The sequence below is a fragment of the Dendropsophus ebraccatus genome, chromosome 6, assembly GCF_027789765.1.
Source record: "Dendropsophus ebraccatus isolate aDenEbr1 chromosome 6, aDenEbr1.pat, whole genome shotgun sequence".
NCBI classification, from domain to species: Eukaryota; Metazoa; Chordata; class Amphibia; order Anura; family Hylidae; genus Dendropsophus; species Dendropsophus ebraccatus.
This window is the reverse complement of record NC_091459.1, coordinates 97,180,265-97,204,726: the sequence shown is the minus strand read 5'-3', so window position 1 is coordinate 97,204,726 and position 24,462 is coordinate 97,180,265. Positions and strand designations below refer to the sequence as shown.

The 24,462-nt window shown below is 46.4% G+C and overlaps 1 protein-coding gene across 1 annotated transcript in view; it reads right to left on the bottom strand.

Annotated features, from left to right (window-relative positions):
- SLC9A9 (solute carrier family 9 member A9) overlaps positions 1-14,588 on the bottom strand; it is a 540,762-nt gene extending 526,174 nt beyond the window's left edge. The window contains exon 1 of the mRNA XM_069975404.1: positions 14,231-14,588. Coding sequence (XP_069831505.1) covers positions 14,231-14,405 — 175 coding nt within the window. The 5' untranslated portion in view covers positions 14,406-14,588. The remainder of the gene's footprint in view (positions 1-14,230) is intronic.
- Positions 14,589-24,462: the final 9,874 nt, after the last annotated feature.

The following is a 24,462-nucleotide window of genomic DNA, read 5'->3' as shown; positions in this document are numbered from 1 at the left end:
CATATACTGTACATGCAACAAACATGCTACAAATGGCTGGCGTCTCCTGTGCACATATTCCCATATATATATATATATATATATATATTTATTTATTTTTTTTCAGGCATGTGTCATACAGCAAGGCCATTTGTTATATTTGACCTCTCAAGTTGTCCAGACTTCGTAGCAGGCGGTTAGTATGATGCACTTGTAGTATTCACAAGAGATGACGGTAATCGATATACCCTGAGTTATACAAGTTTTGCAGCCTCTTTATGCCGTCTCTTGAGAGGTTCATAATGTATCAACTCATATCTATTAGAGGTAAAACACTCATACAATTTGTTATTACAGGTTATTCAGAATTGTAGAACGACCCCCACAGGTTCCTACCCTAAGTTGCGTAGCTGAGACGTCAACAATTTATTTCACTATATATTTTAACCCATTCAGTGCATTATAAATAAGCTGAAAAAACAGTCCAAGTCAGAAGCAAAGCATACACCCAAATAGGATTGTACACCTCCTAAACCAGCCAATACACATACAATCAGATGTAGCACATAAGCATAAGAGCAATATAAACATGATCCAGTGCACTACAGTCCCTGACAGAAGTTCTGTCGCTTCTCCATGTTGTGGAAACCAAAGCTTATAACCTGACTTAAAATTCATCCATTGGTTTTAGAAATCACTCATATGAAAGCTGAAACCCTCCCAAATGAATTTTTTTTAACGAAAATAAATTTGCGTCACTGCTGGAATATTGATCACTTAATGAACACAGAAAGGTCCGATTTTGGTAAAACAAAAGTTTTGTCACCCACAGAAAGTAATGCGAAAATCGAACAAATAATTCACTTCAAAGCTATGTTTCCTAACATTGGTGAATGAAGTTGTGCTGCTATTAGAGCCATATCTAATATTTTGTGTGACTTCCATGAGCTTGAAGGACGGCATCCATGCATTTCCACAAATATTCATACAATTTATTGATGAGGTCATCAGGAATAGCAGAGAATGCCGTCTTCCATGCCTCCCAGAGGTCATCAAGATTCTTTTTTTTCTTCTAAGCTTCCTCTTTCATCCTACCCCAAACCTACTCAATGACGTACATGTCTGGTGACTGAGCTGGCCAGTCCTGGAGCATCTTGATCTTCTTTGCCTTGAGGAACTATGATGTAGAGATGGATGTATGAGATGGAGCACCATCCCAATGCAAAATTTTACTCCTGTTATGATTGGAAATGTAAGAGGTAGCTAATACTTCTTGATATTTTAGGCTATTGGTATTACCTTCAACCTTGCAAATGTTTTGCACACCCCATACTGAATGTAACCCCAGACCATGATCTTTCCACTACCAAACGTAACTGTTTTCTGGACGTATCTTGGCCCCATATGGGCTCCAGTAGGTCTCCTGCAGTATATGAGGCGGCTGTGGTATAATTCAACGAAAGATTCCGAGAAATCCAACTTCTGCCACTTATCAAGCGTCCATCCATTTAGCAGGCTGTGAGCCTTGACCAATGCCACACCGTTTTTTATTTGCCTTTTGTTTAGTGCTGGCATCTGGGCACTGATTCCACCATGGAGGCCATTTCCAGACATAATCCTACAAACTGTTCGAGCTGACACAGGGACTTGAGGTGACCAGGGCCGTTTCTAGCGGCGGGCGGGCCGGGCGATCGCACGGGGCGCCGACAGATAGGGGGCGCTGGTGCACCCTCCGGACCTCACTCAGCGCCGTGCGTGCCGCCCGCACGCCCGCCCCATCATCTACCCCTGCGCTCGGCCCATCACCTGCCACATTATTGCCCGCAGCTCCGCATTATTGACCCCTGCCTGCAGCTCCCCCGGACCGCGCTCAGCCGCCACCGCCAGGCCGCCGCCACCGCACGCATCTTCTCTGCTGGGGCATCCTGTTCCGCGCAGGCTTGGGGAGAAGATGAGAAGAGAGAAGGACCCCGCCGTATGCCAGGATAAGGTGAGTATAATGTGTTTTTATTTTCTTTTGTGTGTGTGTATTTAGCGGGGGGGACGGGGGGGGGGTCTGGGGGTGGGGGGCAGTGTTGCTATAGGGGAAAATCACAAAGGGGGGTATTACTATTACTATGGGGAGAGTACAGGGGGATTATTACTATTAGTGGGAGCACCGGGGGATTATTACTGTAAGCGGGAGCACTGGGGGGATTATTTATTACTGTAAGGGGGAGCACTGGGGGGATTATTACTATTAAGGGGGAGCACTGGGCTGGGGGGATTATCACTATAAGGGGGAGCACTGGGGGGTTTATTACTATTAGGGGGGAGCACTGGGCTGGGGGGATTATCACTATAAGGGGGAGCACTGGGGGGATTATTACTATTAGGGGGGAGCACTGGGGCAATTATTACTATAAGGGGGAGCACTGGGGGGATTATTACTATAAGGGGGAGCACTAGGGGGATTATCACTATAAGGGGAGCACTGGGGGGATTATTACTATTAGGGGGGAGCACTGGGCTGGGGGGATTATCACTATAAGGGGGAGCACTGGGGGGATTATTACTATTAGGGGGGAGCACTGGGCTGGGGGGATTATCACTATAAGGGGGAGCACTGGGGGGATTATTACTATTAGGGGGGAGCACTGGGCTGGGGGGATTATCACTATAAGGGGGAGCACTGGGGGGATTATTACTATTAGGGGGAGCACTGTGGGGATTATTACTATTAGGGGGAGCACTGGGGGGATTATTACTGTAAGGGGGAGCACTGGGGGGATTATTACTGTAAGGAGGAGCACTGGGGGATTATTACTACAAGGGGGAGCACTGAGGGGATTATTACTATTAGAGGGGAGCACTGGGGGGATTATTACTATAAGGGGGAGCACTGGGGGGATTATTACTATAAGGGGAGCACTGGGGGGATTATTACTGTAAGGGGGAGCACTGGGGGGATTATTACTACAAGGGGGAGCACTGGGGGGATTATTACTATTAGGGGGGAGCACTGGGGGGGATTATTACTACAAGAGGGGGGCACTGGGGGGATTATTACTATAAGGGGAAGCACTGGGGGGATTATTACTATAAGGGGGAGCGCTGGGGGGATTATTACTATTAGGGGGGAGCACTGGGGGGATTATTACTATAAGGGGGAGCACTGGGGGGATTATTACTATAAGGGGAGCACTGGGGGGATTATTACTGTAAGGGGGAGCACTGGGGGGATTATTACTACAAGGGGGAGCACTGGGGGATTATTACTATAAGGGGGAGCACTGGGGGGATTATTACTACAAGAGGGGGGCACTGGGGGGATTATTACTATAAGGGGGAGCGCTGGGGGGATTATTACTGTAAGGGGGAGCGCTGGGGGGATTATTACTGTAAGGGGGGGCACTGGGGGGATTATTACTATAAGGGGGAGCACTAGGGGGATTATTACTATAAGGGGAGCACTGGTGGATTATTACTATAAGGAGGAGCACAGAAGGTATTGTTACTATGGGGACAGCACAGGGGGGATTACTATTTGGGTACTGCACAGTGGGCATTATTACTATATAGAGGCAAAGCAGGGGGCATTGTTACTATATGGAGGACACAGCAGGGGATCCTTCCTACAGGGGGCAACCCACATACCTACTGACTTTACTGCATATGACACAAAGAAGTGGAAGTTGTAAAAGTGCGGAGCCTAAGATGTTTGTCTGGCAGGTTCAGAAGAGATGAATTGTGGCTGCAAGAAATCATCATGGAGGTCTGGGCCAGATGGAGGGGAAAAGTGACGCCTCAGATCAAAGAAGACGTCACCTGTGAGTCACTGAATTACTTTTTTTTGCCTCAAGTTAAAAAAAAAAGGTTGAATAACACAGCTCATAATACACACACCGCTTCTCCATAGCAACAATCGCCCCCCCCCCCCCTCCCCTTGACATCACTTGCAGGGGGGGGGGGGGGGGGGCGATTCTAGCAAGATTCGCCCTGTAGTCAAAATTACCTAGAAACGGCCCTGGAGGTGACCAGCCTTGTTGGAGCTGTGCTGCAGTGGAAGAGGGGCTGGCGTTTGGTTTTTGAACCAACAAATGTTCCTCCTGAGCAGTTGTCTTTCGGGGTGTGCCGGACCTGGGCTTGTCAAAAACATCTCCAGTCTCTTCAAATCTTTTTTAATTTTTTGTACTTGATGCTGAGACACATTAAAGGTGGCAGCCACCTCCGCAGTGGATCTGGTCTTTAGCCTCTTGATAATCAAGGCTTTGGTCGCAGGGTGGATGTTTGGCATGTTGTCAGAGCTAAAGTTGCAGTTCAAGTGAAGGTCTGGAGTGCTGGAGTTCTTTTTATACCGTATCTTTGTATTTGAAGTGAATTATTTGTTTCATTTTCACATTACTTTCTGTAGGGCGACAAAACTTTTGTCTTGCCAAAATCTGACCTTTCTGTGTCCATTAACTGATCAATATTTCAGCAGTGAAGCAAAATTATTTTCGGTACAAGAAACTCGTTTGGGAGGGTTTCAGCTTTTATATGAGTGATTTCTAAAACCAATGGATGAATTTTAGGTCAGGTTATAACCTTTGGTTTCCACAACATGGATAAGCGAAGGAACTTCTGTCAGGGACTGTACAGGGACTTTTGATGTAAGTATGGCACAACGTGAGGCTCAGGATTGGACACTACAATGGATACTGAGATAGTGTCATGGCTGCAGATGTTTTTAGTACAGTAACATCATTGGTCTAGTATCCCACATCAGGGCCGTAGCTAGGGGGGGGCAAGGGGGGCAGCTGCCCTGGGCGCCGAGACCAGGGGGGGCCCCATCACAGGGAGCAGAGAGAGAAGGATCACAGTGGATGAGGCAGCCTGGAAGCCTCCTGCTCTGTCAGGCAGGGGAGATTTTTACTTCATCAAAAGAGGTATTTCCCATAATGTCCTGTCTCCTGGCTGCTGTTTAGCTATAAATTGCGCAAAATTGCTGCGTTTTTACCGCGATTTTGCTCAAATTAGGGCGAAACAGTACAGGAAAGAGATGGTGAAGGACCTTGACATGTGACTATGATGTCACTGCAGGTCCTGTATGTACACTGCACTATGGAGGAGGAGGAAGAAAGAAAATACAGGTGTGTGGGAGGGGGAGGACAATCAGGAGTGCACAGTCTGGGAAGGGGGGCAGGGGGGGACAGGGTGATGCTTGTCTGGGATGGGGGGGGACATAAGAGAGTTGGGGTCCAATGTCTATTTAGGGGTCTGATCTGGCTGTACATTATTCTATACTTAAACCCTTAATAACTGCCCTCTCCAAATATATATCACATTTATATAAACCTCACCTACTATCTGCAGGGGAAGGGAACCTTGGCTCTCCAGCTGTTGCAGAACTACAACTCCCGTCATGTCTGGACTGCCAAAGTTTTAGCTTTGACTGTCTATGTATGATGGGAATTGTAGTTTTGCAACAGCTGGAGAGCCAAGGTTCTCTACGCCGATCTATAAAGCACCTGTACCTGTCATTTTTCTAAATTATTTCTATTTTGAATTTGGTGATGGAAAATCTTACTGGAGGTATTACTGCTGTTGTCTCCGCTGCTGAGGGGAGGTGATCGAATCTCGGGAAATCCTAGGTTCTAAAGAACTCGAACATTCATGAACCTGCCGCATTAGATTGCTGATGCCTTCCCGGTCCGTGGGGAAGGAGGAGACAGCCAGGGTACCGACTGAAATTCTAGGATTCAGCCTAGGTAATAGCTGGGTACTCTCCTCCTTCCCCACGGACCGGGAAGGCATCAGCAGTCTAACGCGGAAGGTTTGTGAATGTTCGAGTTCAATTGAACCTAGGATTTCCCGAAGTTTGATCGGCTCTACTGCTGAGCGTACCTGTGCATTTGGAGACGGCACCATAGAATCACATTACACTGGGTGTCACGCTGGAGATAGATCAGGAAGCTTCGCCTCCTAATTCACAGGTACGGACAGCAGGTAGCGGAGACAACTGCACCTCCACAGATACAGACAGCAGGGAGCGGAGACAACGGCGCCTCCTCAGGTACAGACAGCAGGGAGCGGAGACAACGGCGCCTCCTCAGGTACAGACAGCAGGGAGCGGAGACAACGGCGCCTCCTTAGGTACAGACAGCAGGGAGCGGAGACAACAGCGCCTCCTCAGGTACAGACAGCAGGGAGCGGAGACAACGGCGCCTCCTCAGGTACAGACAGCAGGGAGCAGAGACAACGGCGCCTCCTCAGGTACAGACAGCAGGGTGGGGAGACAACGCCGACTCCTAATTCACAGGTACAGACAGCAGGAAGCGGAGACAACGGCGCCTCCTCAGGTACAGACAGCAGGGAGCAGAGACAACGGCGCCTCTGTTAAGGTACTTAGGGACCAAATTTTAAATGTGAACATTGCAGGTACACAGTAAATATGACATTATGTATCCCATATTGTGACCACCACACTAGTGCTGCCAGTAGAGATTACCGAATCGCTCATCTAAACTATCGCTCACCTAAATTTCATAAATTTTTTTTTATATATATATATATATATATATATAAATATATATGTACATGGGCTCCCCTGTGCTTACTGCACATACGGGGGGGGGGGGGCAAATTGAATCTTTGCCCCGGGTGCAGGAGAGCCTAGCTACACCTCTGTCCCACATTCCCCTTCAGCTGCCATGTCAGAATGCCATGTCAGTCAGTGACGCAATGAAACCAAAATGTTTGCAACAAGAACTCTTCTGTTCTGATACCTCTAATGATCAACTGTTAGCCAGAGCTGTAACACCTGCAATACACAATATGCCAAGTTACTGTTTACTGAAAGTTGCTGATAGTATGAACTGTGAAAAAAATAAATATATATACACATAATTTTATTATTATAATACTTTTTTTTTTAAATATCTTGTCTTTGATGAATAGGACAGTCACACAAGGTCTATCAGTCATGCACACAGCGGTAAAGAATTACCAAACAGGAAGGGAATCCTTTCATGCATACGGCCTATAGTCACACTAATGTAACATCTGCAGTAGCTGTTTGCACACTTTCTTCTTATTTTGAGTCATAATAATTCTCACTGGACTATTTCTCAGTGACAGCTATACACTCCCCACGTCCATCAGGTCTCCCCGTCAGTACCCTAGAGAGATACCTGCCCCCCCATCTCCTGCAGTGTGTAGAGGTATGAATGACTGAATCAAGACCAAATATATTGAAATGTATGTATATTTATCAGGGATGTGTAAAATATACCAGAGTTGTTTGTTTGTTTATTTGTTTTGCTGTATATATATATATATATATATATATATATATATATATTTATCTCATGTTTCAAATTTGTAGCTCCACTTAAAACCCATAATGTACAGGCTGACTGCTGTTATCTCAAGGGGTCTAGTTTCCCCTGAGGTCTCATACAGGCCATAATACTGCGCCAATAAGCTGCCATGGGCCTTTTTGGGAGCATTAAGGTATTCTGGTGCTACCAAAAAGACCGGTACCATGCGCGGAAAAGGGTATCGGCTCATAAAAAGGAGTGCGCCGACGGCATCCCTGCGCTAGCGCCAATCCATTAAGGCAAAATAACCTTAATGGATTGTACCTGAGGGTACATTCGCTTTAGGACGAGAGATGAGTGAACTTGGAGCATGTTTGGGTTAGTCCATGTTCTCCAGGCAGCCTTAGAGCTGCATCTGACTTCTACAGCCACCGGTAATCAAATTCAGAGAGTTTGAAGTTCACTCATCTCTACTTAAGAAAACTCCGTAAGTTAAATCCTGCTAAACTTGAACCCCAAGTCACACGCTGGCAGCCTGGCACATAACTGCATGACAGGAAAAGAAGATACAAATGAAGCCTTGAAGGGGTTTTATCATGGAGCACAAGGTTGGTAGTAAAGTTGCTAAATGTAAAGGAAGTGTATATAAAGGAGCTGTCAGAGATGTGGTAAAACATTAAACAAATCACGGTACTGTTCCTCTCCCACATGGATCTAATCAATTCCTGGTTTCCTCTCTGAACTTTGACCCAGAAACTGCCATGCAACAGAGCACACGCTTTTCCACAACCCCCCTTGCTTGCTTACACATTACAGTCTAAGAGCCCCTTTACACGGCCTGATACCAAGGAGCAAGCGAGTGCCAACCTGTCATGTCACTTGCTCTTCACGTGACTTGCTCCTCTCATCACTTGCTCACTTGCTCCTCGTTCTCCGCCCACTGCCGGCGATATTACATGCCCAGACAACAAGCAGAGAGGGGCAAACTAATTTCCACATAAAATCAATTAGAGCAGCATATTGCCTGAAGGAATTCTCACCACAGGATTGGTAGATTGGTAGGTAATAGCTCCAGGCGTCACATTTAACACCGCCATACCAGACCTTACCAATACTTCCATACTGCGACTGGCTAACACCACCAGACCAGACCTGAACAACACCGCCACACTGTGACTGGATAACACTGCCACACCAGACCTGACCAATACCGCCATACTTTGACTGGATAACACCGCCAGACCTGACCAATACCACCATACTGGGACTGGATAACACTGCCATACCAGACCTGACCAATACCGCCATACTGTGACTGGATAACACCCCCCCCCCAGATGTAAACAATACTGCTATACTGTGACTGGATAACACTGTCATACCAGACCTGACCAATACCACCGTAACCCCCAAAAAGCCTGAACGGGAGGTGGGAGACTTAGGGTAGCTTCACACGTACCGGATCCGCAGCGGATTTCATCATGTGAGTTTGCAGCGAAAACCACTGCGGATCCTGTAGTGTGAAGCTGAATGGGTCCTATACACGCAGCAGATCCACTGAATGTATGGGACCCGGTCCCTTTAACCCCCCTGCAGCCCCGGCCCCGAGAATACATTACCTGCTCTGCACCACGGCTGTGTGAGGCTCCCCTCACTCCCCATCAGCCAATCACTGCATGGCAGCACTGATTGGCTGATGAGCGAGGGGAGCCGGGAGCGTCACACAGCCGTGGTGTCAAGCAGGCTGTGGGGGGTTTAAAGGGGCTGGGTCCCACACAGGCAGCGGATCCACTGCGTGTATAGGACCCATTCAGCTTCACACTACAGGATCCGCAGTGGATTTTGCTGCAAACTCGCTTAGTGAAATTCGCTGCGGATCCGGTACGTGTGAAGCTACCCTTAAAAATGAATTTTTAAAAAAAGGTGCTTCCCCTCTGCAAAGTGCTGCTGTAGGCACCGGACCACGGGTGCCTAGTGGTAAATACAGCCCTGCTTTTCGGACAATCCTTAGATTATGTTTTAAGGTTATGTTTTAAGACAACAATCAATTGACATTGTGCATGTCAGCTGATCGTTGCCTTTCAACATGACCTATTACACCAAACGATTATTGACCGGAAAGGCCGGTAATCTGATACCGGCTGATATCGATAGGATTATAATCATTTGGTGAAATAGGGCTCTAACAATCAATACGCAGTTGAATTGAGTATGTGTGACTAAAGTGGTCATACCTGAACAGTCTTGCAGGGTATACTGCTGAGGTACCAATGTTTGTCTACAGCAGTGACATATGTATGTGTACCCTTCTGACCCTCTTCTTTCCACAGTAATTTTGAAGACCGGAAGTCATGGTCTCCAATGCATCTCAGTAAGAGCGCTCTTATAAAGGTACATTGAAGAGCCTGACTTCCAGCCTCCTTACCTGCGAGCCAGCCGGGCCTGAACGGCACCATACCAATGGACTGATGCCACACTGCAGGAAACAGATCATCGATGGTAAGTATACATGCCAGCCTACAACGGGGTTGGGGTTGGGGGGAGGGTTGGCATGGTGGAATAAAAAAAATGGGACTACTTTAAAAGATACCTAACATTTTGTTTGCGTGGCAGGATACCCTTTGAAAACTCCAGCAGCCCTGCACTCAGTTCTAAAGTGAGCGTAGTACAGACCTGCCAGAAGCGCCATAGGCTGCATTGTAGGAGTACTTATATATAGCTCATGGCTCACACTGCCACCTCTTCACCTGCACCAGACCTGGTACATAACTCTTGCTGTGTTTGGAGTCAGCACTTTAAAAAATAGGACAAACAACAAGAATATTTCCATCTACAGTAATTTATTAAGAATACACCAGGAACTTTAATTTTTTTGGTATTATATATTAGAAAGGTATCGATTGTCTACTTGATTTCCAATCCCTATTACACATCTCCGGTTACATATTATATTCCGGCAATACCTGGGAACCTTATTACTGGAAGAATAATGGAGAAGAGTACAGTAGACAGTGGGAATAATCCAGAAATACGGACTGCAGCAAGATTGTTAACAACCAAGCTTTAGACAGGTGTGTTTCACTTTGCAGTGACAAACGGCCATAAGTGAGTTGGTTTTATCAGTGCCCGCCAGCAGTGTCTGTGGCTTCCTCATGAGGTTGGGCTTCAGCACTTGGTTCATTCAAGGAAATATATGTAGGGCAGCAGTCTACTAAGTTGGAGACTGTGTATACATCGGTGCTCTTACAATCAACATGTTCGGGTATAAAATATTTATCTAGGTTTTTATTCAAGTGCCTGACATTTTGGGCAGAAAATAAGCAGGGCCAATCAAAAGGGAGGGGGTCCATTAAAAAAAACTAACTAACTGCCTGTACTATATGATATGTGACCTCTTCACACACAGACTAATATGCAGTTTCTGGTTAGAAACTTTTAATAGAACGGTTTTACAATCTATAGTTGAGGTTACATAGTAACTTCCAAACTACTATATATAATAATATACGAGCTGTCCTAGAGCACCGTACAATGCCGAAATGAAGAGATACCACTCCCCCTGTTATGTACCATGTCAGCCATAGAGACATCATGGACTTGCCAACAACTGCACCTAATATTTGAGCATTACACCTTACACTGTAGTTATACAACCTCAAGTGGTGTTAGGATACGTCTACAGTATTGTCTATTGTCGGTGCAAATGATTTGAACTCATGGCTCTTCTGGTAGGCCATACAGATGGGGAATCACCAGCCACATGTGGCTCCCAGGCAGTAAATGGTTAGTGCTGTAATGTAAGTGGAATAACCCTCATGCAAGTGACCCCGATTCAACATATACATTCTATATATCACAATGCACGTAGAGTGAATGTACTACCAGGTACATTGTTTTAAGATTTGTACATCAATAGACTGGTGCTGGGGCGGGGATGCCGGTGCCACAGTCCTTTATTTGAACCGCAGCCCGGTTCCCGAATTTGTCAATTCCTGGGCACCGGCCGGCCTGGAGCTCTGTAGGCGGCCCACCCACCCCCAGTGTGACCTTCTGCTCTTTCCTCTTTAATGGAGCTCCATTAAATCAATGGAGCTGCGCCACAGTGAGGAGGGGTTTCCCCACACTGGGGGCGGGGCTTCAGGCCGGGTCAGTGCCTAGGAATAGAACTGTGCACAGGAACCGGGCTGCAGTGGAAAAAAAGGACCACGGCACCAGCCTCCCCGCATTGGTGCCAGTCTATTGATGTAAAAATCTTAAAATGATGTACCTGATGGTATATTCGCTTTAAGGGTATAAACCCACACACCGTATATGCAGCGTATTTACTGCTGCGATACGCAGCAAACTCGCAGCAAACTCGCAACAAACTCGCAGCAGATTAGATCTAAATAACTGAACACAGCATCAAATCTGTACCAACAAATCTGCTGCGTATTTGTTGCATATCTGCTGCGTATACGGTGTGTGGGTTTATTCCCTAAAGGTTATTCTCATCTGGGACGTTTATTTTATGGATCCCGGTGTACCTGTCATTATGTTGCATTTTCACAATCGGTGTCAGAAGATCAGGTTACCATGGATACGTCCACACTGGGTGAGTTCTGTGCACAGGCCCTATTAAATCTGAATAGGACTTGTGCCCATAACTTACCCTGCTTGGACATATCCATGGTAACCATATATTTTGGCAGGGGCGACTACCCGCCAACTGGAGGAAAACAGCATAATAAGTAACATGTACCCTGTGTGAACATGGTCATGAAAATCTCACTGAAATCTCTGGAAATCAGATGACAGGTTGACCACCATTACATTACTGGACCTGCTGGGAATCACAATGCACTTTATATTGTAACAGACCGTCATAAAGCCCAATGGAGACCTAAACTCATAGTGTGAATGCAGCCTTACTGTATACACTGTATAGAGCCGCCTGCACTATATCACACAGCATACTGTGACATATACCAGAGCGGAGGCCTGAATGACCCTCTTTTTCCAGCCATCGAGTAATAGGGGTCCATAGGTTTACTGCATACGTAGCAAGCTTTTGCGGCACATATTTAAGATGGGCAATGCTTAATGCATTAAGAAAGGAGCTTAACACCAATCATGCACTGATAGCATGTCTTGCTGGGAGTTGTAGTTTCCCAACAGCTGCACAGCGCATACAGTCTGCACCCACATAGGAAATGAGCTGTGTCTGCATTTATAACAAGGCACTGCAGGATGGGCAGCCCGAGTCTGCCTTCCTGTCTCTCTGCCCTGAACATGCCCCAAATACCTTTAGGTATTAACCTATTCACTGCTGGTCTAGACAGCCTGAGTGCCAGCCCTACAGAACAGTGACATTGATCACATGCTTGATGCCAGCCTGAGTGCCAGCCCTACAGAACAGTGACACTGATCACGTACAAAATGCCAGGAGGAGAGCTGCCACTTATACACCAGCCAGCCTGAGTGCCAGCCCTACAGAACAGTGACACTGATCACGTACAAAATGCCAGGAGGAGAGCTGCCACTTATACACCAGCCAGACTGAGTGCCAGCCCTACAGTGCAGTATCACTGATCACACACAGGATGCCAGCCTTAGTGCCAGCCCCACAGGGCAGTATCACTGATGACACATAGGATGCCAGGCAGACTGCTGCCACTCACCATGCACCAGCCAGCCTGAGTGCCAGCCTTACAGGGCACTATCACTGATCACACATAGGATGCCAGCCTGAGTGCCAGCCTTACAGGGCAGTATCACTGATCACACACAGGATGCCAGCAGACTGCTGCCACTTATACACCAGCCAGCCTTAGTGCCAGCCTTACAGGGCAGTGACCCTGATGACACATAAGATGCCAGGCAGACTGCTGCCACTCATACTCTAGCCAGCCTTAGTGCCAGCCTTACAGGGCAGTGACACTGATGACACATAGGATGCCAGCCTTACAGGGCAGTATCCCTGATGACACATAGGATGCCAGGCAGGCTGCTGCCACTCACCATACACTAGCCAGCCTGAGTGCCAGCCTTACAGGGCAGTATCCCTGATGACACATAGAATGCCAGGCAGACTGCTGCCACTCATACTCTAGCCAGCCTTAGTGCCAGCCTTACAGGGCAGTGACACTGATGACACATAGGATGCCAGGCAGACTGCTGCCACTCATACTCTAGCCAGCCTTACAGGGCAGTATCCCTGATGACACACAGGATGCCAGGCAGACTGCTGCCACTTATACACCAGCCAGCCTGAGTGCCAGCCTTACAGGGCAGTGACCCTGATGACACATAAGATGCCAGGCAGACTGCTGCCACTCATACTCTAGCCAGCCTTAGTGCCAGCCTTACAGGGCAGTGACACTGATGACACATAGGATGCCAGCCTTACAGGGCAGTATCCCTGATGACACATAGGATGCCAGGCAGACTGCTGCCACTCATACTCTAGCCAGCCTTAGTGCCAGCCTTACAGGGCAGTGACACTGATGACACATAGGATGCCAGGCAGACTGCTGCCACTCATACTCTAGCCAGCCTTAGTGCCAGCCTTACAGGGCAGTATCCCTGATGACACACAGGATGCCAGGCAGACTGATGCCACTCATACTCTAGCCAGCCTTAGTGCCAGCCTTACAGGGCAGTGACACTGATGACACATAGGATGCCAGCCTTACAGGGCAGTATCCCTGATGACACATAGGATGCCAGGCAGACTGCTGCCACTCATACTCTAGCCAGCCTGAGTGCCAGCCTTACAGGGCAGTGACCCTGATGACACATAGGATGCCAGCCTTACAGGGCAGTGACACTGATGACACATAGGATGCCAGGCAGACTGCTGCCACTTATACACCAGCCAGCCTTAGTGCCAGCCTTAGAGGGCAGTATCCCTGATGACAAACAGGATGCCAGCCTTACAGGGCAGTGACCCTAATGACACACAGGATGCCAGGCAGACTGCTGCCACTCACCATACACCATAGCTCCTCCTGTCTCATGCAGAAACCTGAAGCGACGGTTCTTAAAGAGCCAGATGGTCAGGATAGTCAGGATGAGCAGAAAGTTGAAGACGAGCAGCTCCAGAGCGCCCTGATGCTGGAAGAACTCCAGAGCCCTGGAAGAGCCCGCGGTCCTGCTGCCCCCCATCGCACACCTCGCTGCCCCCCAGCTAGCAGCACTTTAGGACATGTAAGTGTCACATAGCAGCAGCATCCTAGGAGGGGCTACACGGGCTGCTTGCTCAATTCATGGGAAGCTCCTTCGCGGAGCAGTGCAGGCTGGGAGTTGTAGTTTCCAGGCAGCTGTCACTTGACGCTTGTCATAGGAGGCTTGGCAGGCTGCGGACTACAACGCCCACATGTGCCGCTGCTGCTCGCTCATCAGACACCAGGTACACGGCGCTATGGTGACGGTTACCTGGCATCACCCTTATGTAACGGGCACCGGCAGCCAGCGTCACTACCGGGAATACTACTCGTGTATTGTGATAGATGGGGAGACACGTCATCGGGCTGATACGGGGATAGTGTCAGTGAGGGCGCCCCGCTGTGGCAGTGCAGGGAGCTTAGCAACAGGTCCGGTACGTTATGTGGGCTGTTACACTGGTAACCAGGAGGGGAGAGCACCCCGCGCCCAGCAGGGTGACTGCAGCCTGTGCGGCTATGGACTCCCCATCACCCGCACAGTAATAATACACTGCTCTCCAGCGGGTCACCGGGACCATACGGGAGACAACACAGCCCGAACCTACTGAACTTCCATCCAATCATGTCACTAGGACAGGGAGCTGCGTCATCAAGGGGCGGAGCTTACTGAGCTCAGCTGTGTATAGCGTGCTGGAGACCGGATCTTATGTGACCGGATCTTATGTGACCCTTGTCAGTGGTTAAAGGGGTTGTGCAGCAAAAATCTTTTTCTTTCAGATCAACTGGTTTCAAAAAGTTATATAGATTTGTAATTTACTTCTATTTAAAAATCTCAAGTCTTCCAATACTTATTAGCTGCTGTATGTCCTGCAGGAAATGTTTTATTTTCAGTCTGAGACAGTGCTCTCTGCTGACATCTCTGGCTGAGACAGGAACTCTGTCTCTGTTTTCTATAAATCCCCATAGAAAACCTCTCCTGCTCTGTACAGTTTCTGTCTGGGCCTGAGATGTCAGCAGAGAGCACTGTGTCAGACTGAAAATAAAACATTTCCTGCAGGACATACAGCAGCTAATACGTATGGGAAGACTGGAGATTTTTTAATAGAAGTAAATTACAAATCTATATAACTTTCTGATATCGGTTGATTTGAAAGAAAAAGATTTTCGCTGGATAACCCCTTTAATACATTCTCATGATGAAGCAGACAATACAGACACACAGGAAAGCAGTTATACAGCCCGTGTACACGTACTGTATTTGAGGATTCTTATTTTCTGCAGATGGAGAGTTTAGGAGCTGGACAAATACAAAAGGTGTCTGTGCAGTACATAGATGCCTCACTGATCCCAATAAGAATGGGGCATTTCTGCATATACAGGTGTCTTAATTCTTTGCCAATATACCTTCGTTATATATAAATGTCTGCCATGTCCCATCATTCTGTTGGGCTTAAGGGGGTACCAGCTGCACAGGCATATAGCATTGCTAACCTGTCTGCCCTGGGACTAGAAAGAATACACCACTTCCTGCAGAACATACAGCAGCTGATAAGTACTGAAAGACTGGACATTTTTAAATAGAAGTAAATTACAAATCTATATAAGTTTCTGATACCCGTTGATTTGAAGGAAAAAGATTTTCACAGGAGTACCCTTTTAATTCAGTGTTTCATGGTTGTACTTCCTGTTTGAGCAGTTGTTTAGTACTACAATACCCAGGATGCATTTCTTTCTATCAGCTGTTCGTCCTCCCATCCTGCCCATCAGTGAGGTTGTAGCACTTGCTGTTTTAGGCCATGATCACACAACGTATGTTTAGTATTAATCATGGCAGTTGTTGCTGATTTGCAACAATAGCCGTGATTAATACTGCTAGGGAATATCCCGGCAGGAGCGTATACACATAGTATACACTCCGGTCGGGATCGCCATCGGCCACACAAAAACTGACATGTCAGTTTTGTGCGGCCGCTATTCATTGAATAGCGGCCATACAAGCCTGACAAGTAGAGATGAGCAAACCTTGAGCATGCTCGAGTCGATCCGAACCCGACCTTTGGGCATTTGATTAGCGGTGGCTGCTGAAGTTGGATAAAGCCCTAAGGCTATGTGGAAAACATGGATATAGTCATTGGCTGTATCCATGTTTTCCAGACAACCTTAGAGCTTTATCCAACTTTAGCAGCCGCCGCTAATGAAATGCCGAACGTTCGGGTTCAGATGGACTCGAAAGCGAACCCGGTTTGCTCATCTCTACTGACAAGTCACATAATGGAGCGTGTGGCTCTGTGTTTTGTCTGTGAAACACGGATGACATGGATGTTGAATGCCTGACCTGGACTGTTTCCCCGCCCGGCATGATGTATTAATATCATGAGGTGTGATTACAGAATGCTGCCCTGTTGTGTTGAATTAAAGGGGTTATCCAGCATTAGAAATACATGCCCACTTTTTTTCCAGAGAAAACGCCTATCTTTTCTCCAGTTAATATTTAGTTTGCAATAAAAGGGGTACTCCAGCAAAAAAAAAAAAAAAAAAGGATTTGTAATTTACTTCTATTAAAAAATCTCAAGTCTTCCAGTACTTTTTAGCTTCTGTATGTCCTGCAGGAAGTGGTATATTCTTTCCAGTCTGGAAAGCAGAAGAGGTTTTCTGTGGGGATTTGCTGCAGCTCTGCACAGTCCCTGACATGGACAGAGGTGGCAGCAGAGAGCACTGTGTCATACTGGAAAGAATACACCACTTCCTGCAGGGAATACAGCAGCTAATAAGTACTGGAAAAATAAATCACAAATCTCTGACACTTTCAGGCACCAGTTGATTTGAAAGAAAAAAATCACTGGAGAGAATGCACATTTTATAGTTTTGCTGTTTTCCAATTCCTTTTAGTTGTGAATTAGGCAAAAGCTGCTGAGGCCAGTACTATTAGTGATGACACTATATTAGTAGGTTATATATTAGTAATACATCTCAAGGTGATTATTTCAATATCATTTTTTTTATATTGGAGTATTACTTTAAATAGCTTTTCTTCTTTTCTCTTACTTAAAGGCAACCAATCTTTGTTATACTGAATATAAAACTCTATTAGGAGCTGCTAAAGCGTTCTCTTACCCTACTTGGTGTGCCTCCTCCTATGGTGTATATAGGAGAAAAAGTTGTTTCATTCCACCGCACGCTGCAGGGAGGTAGGCCAGAACTAGTCACAGCTGTCTGGTTGTCAGCGCACTCTGCAGGGATGACTGACAAGCAGAGGGCCGTGACTAGTTACTGGTCAGCTCCACCCAAATGACTGTTTACCACCTCTCTCCCTGCAGCGATGGCGGAATAAAACAACATTTTCTCCTATATAGCCTAACGGAGGATGGCACACAAAGTATGGTTAGAGAACGCTATAGTGGCTCTATTAGGAACTTATATGCCTTTTGCTACTAATTTATTCCCTTTAATTGCCCAACCCGACTAGTGAGCAGCATTACCAGCATGCATTTGTTATTAGAAATGCAGTTTTAGCAAATTGTGCATTTTACTGTGGAACGCAATGTCCCCCTTTAATAGAATAGATAGCGCATTATTGCACAGTCACCTGCACCGCAATCCTCGCCAGAATACAACGTCAGCAATGGTTTTTTGTATGTTTTTATAGGCATGATTAAAGGGGTACTCCATAGAAACATAGAAGATTGTCGGCAGAAAAAGACCACTGGGTCCATCTAGTCTGCCCTTTTAGTATTTTCTTTCTTATTATCTTAGGATAGATGTATGTTTATCCCAGGCAGGTTTACATTCTGTTTTTGTAGATTTATCAACCACCTCTTTCCCCCAACTAACCTCTCACTGTGTCCTCTTGTTCTTGAGCGAAAAGCTTTTTCCTAGGAAATGATCCTTGGGGCCCACCAATATAAGACCAGTGAGACACGACATGCTGACCCCGTCCTTTCCTTGATTCATCTGTATCTGTGACAAATCTCAGAACACCCTACATTTATAAAGCTCTCAAGGTATGCTGGGAGTTGTAGTCTCTGAGAGGACAACCCTTTAATAAATCAATCCATAATGTAGTAGAAAGTAGCGGCCACTCACCGACAGGATCAAAGACACTTTATTCCAAACGGCAGATCACAGACATAAAATAGTGCTTTCCAATAGAGGAGCTACGATCATTTCACGGCACTGCACTTCAAGGGGCTCATGTACGAGCCCGTTGAAGCGCAGTGTCGTGAAACGATCTTAGCTCCACTATTGGAAAGCACTATTTTATGTCTGTGATCTGTCGTTTGGAATAAAGTGTCTTTGATTCTGTCGGTGAGTGGCCGCTACTTTCTTCTACATTGTGGATTGCATGTCTACTAATATAGCTGAGCACCACCTGGGATCTGATGAGCTGTCGGCTCTGAGTGCTGGATACGCACTGTGTGCATAAGAAGGACCGGAGTGCCCGTCTTTCTACTACTGGTTTGGCTGTGCAGAGTCTCCTGGTGGCTGTAATCTGTGGGTGACAACTATCAGCCCTGAAGGTCCATCAATACATCTGTCTACAGCGGCAGTTATCAGAGGATTGTACTACTGTACTACAACTCCCAGCATATTCTGGGGGCTGCAGACTGTCAGTACATGCTGAGACTTGTAGTGCCTGCAGCTGTTGTAGTTGGGTCCTAGGCAGGGCTGTATTAACAGCTGCTGCTGCCCTAGGCACTAAATCTGAAGACGCCCCATCTTCACGCACCTATTGGCGATACCAGACCTGACCAATACCACCATACCTCCCACCCCCTGTAAAGACACCAGATTTACTGGCAAGTCTGAACGGGAGGAGGGAAACTAAAAAAATAAAAACAAAAAAATTTGTTTTTTCTGTCCCCCTGCACCCTGGTGCTGCCCCCCTGCAAGGTGCTGCCCTAGGCACCGGACCACGGGTGCCTAGTGGTAAATACGGCCCTGGCCCTAGGTGCATTATACACTGGATGCTTTGTGGCATATAAGAATACATAGATCTGTGGGGGCTCAGTGTAGGGAAGTGACCCCAGAACCGTACTAATAGGGGATAGAACAAAAACATGTACCCCTACCAGCTCTACACAGGCTCTATACACCATATACAGTACATTACAGTGCAGTTATATCAGGTGACTCACAGGGAACGTCTTCTCTGATCAGAGTTTTTCCCTTTAAATTTTCTTCTCCATCTGCCCTGGGCCATTAGAACTTCTCTGAGCCACGAATCCTCAGAATCTGCCAGACAAACATATAAGGCTCCTAACTCTGGCACCATCCTCATCTCTCTACAAACTGCACATCTGTTTTGGCCCCTTTACACCCTCATTTAGTGGGTGCCCCCCTTATAGTATATGCCCCCTCTTTATAGACGACCCCTCTGTGTATTCCCTCTTATAGATGGCCCCTGTTAACCCCCCTTATAGATGCCCCCCTGTTATCCCCCTTATAGATGCCCCCCTGTTAGCCCCTTATAGATGCCCCCCCGTTAGCTCCCTCATAGATGGCCCCCTGTTACCCCCCTTATAGATGCCCCCTGTTAGCCCCCTTATAGATGCCCCCCGGTTATCTCCCTTATAGATACCCCCTGTTAGCCCCCTCATAGATGGCCCCCTGTTACCCCCCCCTTTTAGATGCCTCCCTGTTAGCCCCCTTATAGATGCCCCGTTAGCCCCCTTATAGATGGCCCCTGTTAGCCCCCTTATAGATGGCCCCCTGTTAGCCCCCTTATAAATTCCCCCCTGTTAGCCCCCTTATAGATGCCCCCCTGTTAGCCCCCTTATAGATGCCCCCCATGTAATCCAACCTATAGATGCCCCCTGTTATCCCCCTTATAGATGCCCCCTATGTAGTCCCCCCTTATAGATGCCCCCTGTTATCTCCCTTATAGATGTCCCCCCTGTTTTCCCCCTTCTAGATGTCCCCCCTGTTATCCCCCTTATAGATGCCCCCTGTTATCCCCCTTATAGATGCCCCCTGTTATTCCTCTTTATAGTTGGCCCCCTGTTAGCCCCCTTACACATGCCCCCCTGTTAGCCCCCATTATAGATGCCCCCCATGAAATCCACCCTATAGATGCCCCGTTAGCCTCCTTATAGATGCCCCCTGTGTAGTCCCCCTTATACATGCCCCCTGTTAGCCCCCTTATAGATGCCCCCCTGTTAGCCCCCTTATAGATGCCCCCCTGTGTAGTCCCCCCTTATAGATGCCCCCCTGTTATCCCCCCTTATAGATGCCCCCTGTTAACCCCCTTATAGATGCCCTCCTGTGCAGATTAAAAAAAAACAACTCACCTAACCACTCGCTCCCCCGCCAGCTGTCTTCTCTTCCTCCCTGACTGACACTCTGCTCACTGGGTTCCCGGCCGGTGCAGGCATCAGGAAACTCAGTGTGCGCCAGGGCCGGTACTTCCGGTACAGGGAGTGTCTCTAACACGGGCTCCCTGTACCGGAATTCCCATCCCCCCGGCGCACACTGAGCTTTCTGATGCGGGTGCCAGCAGGGTGCGGGACACCCTCCCAGGGAGCGCAGCATCAGCTGGGGACCGGATTACCTATTGTGACCGCAAGCAAGACACTGCTTGCGGTCACAAAAGTGATTGGGGAGGGGGGGGGGCAGTGTGGCAAGGTGGGGTCCGCGGCAGCACTGTGACCGTCGGGGGGCCCTGCCGCCCGACAGTCAATGCGCCGCATCAGAGTGTGGACCAGGGCGTACCGACGGATCCTCCTGTTTGTTTGTTTGTTTTTTTTACCAGCGCCTGAGTACCCCTTTAAGAGCCTGTAATAACTAGAAACAAGTCGATGTTGACATCTTCAATGCAGAAGAAATGAAGACTTAAAATTTTACCCCAAAGAAAATATGTGGACCATTTTCTTTATTATTCTTATGCACCTTCCTCTGTGGTCCTCCATATTGATTCATATTTTCAGACTAAAATTATTTCCCAAAGTTTTTACTGCATTTTAGATGTGTTTTTTAGTGATTTTTCACAATTTATGTAACTATTAGCAATTTTTACAAAATGTTATGCAACTTTGGTTAAAATAGTCTAACTTTTGCAGTTGTTTCATGAAAATCACTGCAAAAACTCTGTGTAAACACAGCCTTGGGGGTATAATATTTATGTATCCTGGTCCCATAGAGATAGCAGAAGCATACCAATAAACCTAGAAGAGGAAGGGTCATAAGGTCCCCATACACTTTGGACTATTGACGGACGTACCCGATGGTCAGTGTGTCGTGTCTGGGGCTCTCCTGACAAACCGTTAGACAACTTCAAGACATACTCCTCCTCCCTTCCTGCTCCCCCTGTCCCTCCGAAACCTTAACTATTGTTCACAGGAAGTCAGCTTGATAAATCACCTCCAAATATACATAAAGCTATGTCATTTTCTGGTGGTCAGAGTGTTGGTCGCACAACCTTGCTGCAGCAATAAAAATGGCCAAATTATATACTAACTTCTGATGTTGGTTTTAAATGTAGCTGAACAAGCTTTCGTGTCAGCCATGGGTGCGATGTGCAGCCATTTCTGTCTTTTTGGCTTGTGCATAAATATACATAAAGCTATGTCATTTTCTGGTGGTCAGAGTGTTGGTCACACAACCTTGCTGCAGCAATAAAAATGTATGGATGCAGCAGAGCTGGGATGAAACTGATGGCACTGTAGCGGTGCTGAGTGTGAATTATAGTGTGATTAAAAAAAACAAAAATGGAAGCTTCTTTCTGAAAATGAATAAACATAAGAATAGAGAGCAAAAAAGCTAACATACAACCATGCATCAGCAAGCAATGGCTGTAATGTGTGGGTGAATTATTGCTGTCAGATGAATCAGTGAGTTTCCATTTTTTTTCGTTTTAAAAAATCGTTCCTTGCTTTAGGAATGAATTACTGACAAGAGCTCATGCCGGGCCTTTGGGCAATGCTGTGGGAGAAGGCTGTAGCTAGGAAACTTCAAAGCCTATTGTCAACATTTAGTCTCATCTCAGCCTGTCTTATTCTTCTTCATTTCTTCATAAGATTCTTACTTCTAAGATCTTCTACTGTGGTAGCAGAAATGTTATAGCTTTGCCATTTCAACACTCTGGAGATACGGAGAACTCTAGGGGGAGATCATTTACTGAAGATAACAATATTCTTATAAAGCCTTTGCCCCCCCCCCCCCCCCCCCCCCCCCCCCCCCCTCTACTAAAAACCCAGCAGTCAGTTGCAATTTGCAAATCTTTACACACTCCTCTTGATATTCCGGAAAAGGCTAAATTGTAGAGGGCCATAAAACTCAATAGTTTCACAGCAATTGTTTGTCCCCTTAAATAACTTTTCGTTAAAGGGGTTATCCAGCGAAAATCCTTTTCTTTTAAATCAGCTGGTTTTCAGAAAGTTGTACAGATTTGTAAATAACTATTTTAAAATATCAAGTCTTCCAGTACTTATCAGCTGCTGCATCTCTTGCAGGAAATGTTTTCTTTCCAGTCTTACACAGTGCTCTCTGCTGACAACTCTGTCCGAGACAGGAACTGTCCTCAGCAGCAGCTAATCCCAACAGAATAGCTTTCCTGCTCTGGACAGTTCTTGTTTTGGGACAGAGGTGGCAGCAGAGAGTACTGAAAAGAACACACCATTCCTGAAGCTGATAACTATTGGAAATGACTTGGGACGTTTTATGGGCCGTCCCAAAGACTTCGGGTACACTGATTGCCTACAAAATGCAGCACAATTACATAGGCACTGTCATGGAAAAAAAAACACTTTGGACATGTCTGGCACAGGAGAAAAAGCCAGAAGTGTGTGGTAGTACATTTACTCTCTGGCTCACAGCGATCTCCATCTAGGCAGCTCTATTATAAGTCTATGGAGCTGCGGGAATGGAGATGATTGACAGCAGAGAAGTGCACTCACTTTTCTCACTGCTGAGACCCCCACTGATCAGGAGAATGAGCTTACTGGATGGCCTGTGGATGTGGAAATGCCTAGAAGACCACTTAAAAAAGTGAAAACTTAATAAAAACCTTTGTCACTGGTGAATTTCTGAGAAATGATCAGCAATCTAAATATTGATTTAGTTCTGGTAATTCTTTTTAATGGATGAATATCTATAGAAGGATGAAATCACTTTTGACATCTGCCGTACATCTTTAAATTAGATCTTGCCATCAGCTAATGCAGCAAATTAATGGTACAATGATTATACATTAAGAAGGGAGAATATTACTGCTTGGAGAATAATACCAGGAAGAAAACAGTTTCTGCAATGCAGCGAGCTCTATGTTCCCAAAATGCCTGAAGAAGCCAGAAGGAAATGACCTTTCTTACTGCTTCTCCTCACGGGGATGCTGATGCTGAGTCAGATATAATAGACTCTGAATCTTTAGTCTGTCCTGCAGGTGTTAGTACCTGGGAGACCAGATCATAGCAGAATACATTACTTAACTCATCACATAATTAGACATTATTTCCTTTTATAAGATATTTTCAACTTCCAAAAAATCATCCGGTTCCGGAATGTTCTTATATGATATGTAGTATAAAGTTACAGACGGTTTGATGTATGTCTCCACTTTTTTTTTTTTTTTATGGAGCCATTTTGCTCCCTCTGCTGCTTAAACTGGAAAATACTGCTGAGCAAGTCAAATCATTCTTGTATTCAATGTTATAATGTTGAGGCAACCAATAAATCCTTACAAACAAATGAACGTTTCTGAAGCTTCATTATCCAGGCAAAAGTTACACCAGACAAGCGTTCCTTTCTGTTAGACCTGCATTCCTGGCCAGTTCTCTGCTGATTAGTAAAATAGTGTAAGGGATTTAGTAATGTGTTACTGTATAGATGGGATCATTAACTAAGTGTTTTGTACCATATAGACAACTATTTTGTTAAAATATAACCAGACGCGGACGCTATGTCTAGTATTTGAAACAAATATACAACTGCAGCTAAGATGTGATCCTTAAAGGATGGCCATCCACTCAATTTCAACAGTGTGTAAACATAGCCTTTCTGTGGTTTCTGAGTTAAAGGGGTTGGCCACTTTATAGTAAAATCGCTCAGTGTACAGTATTAGTAAG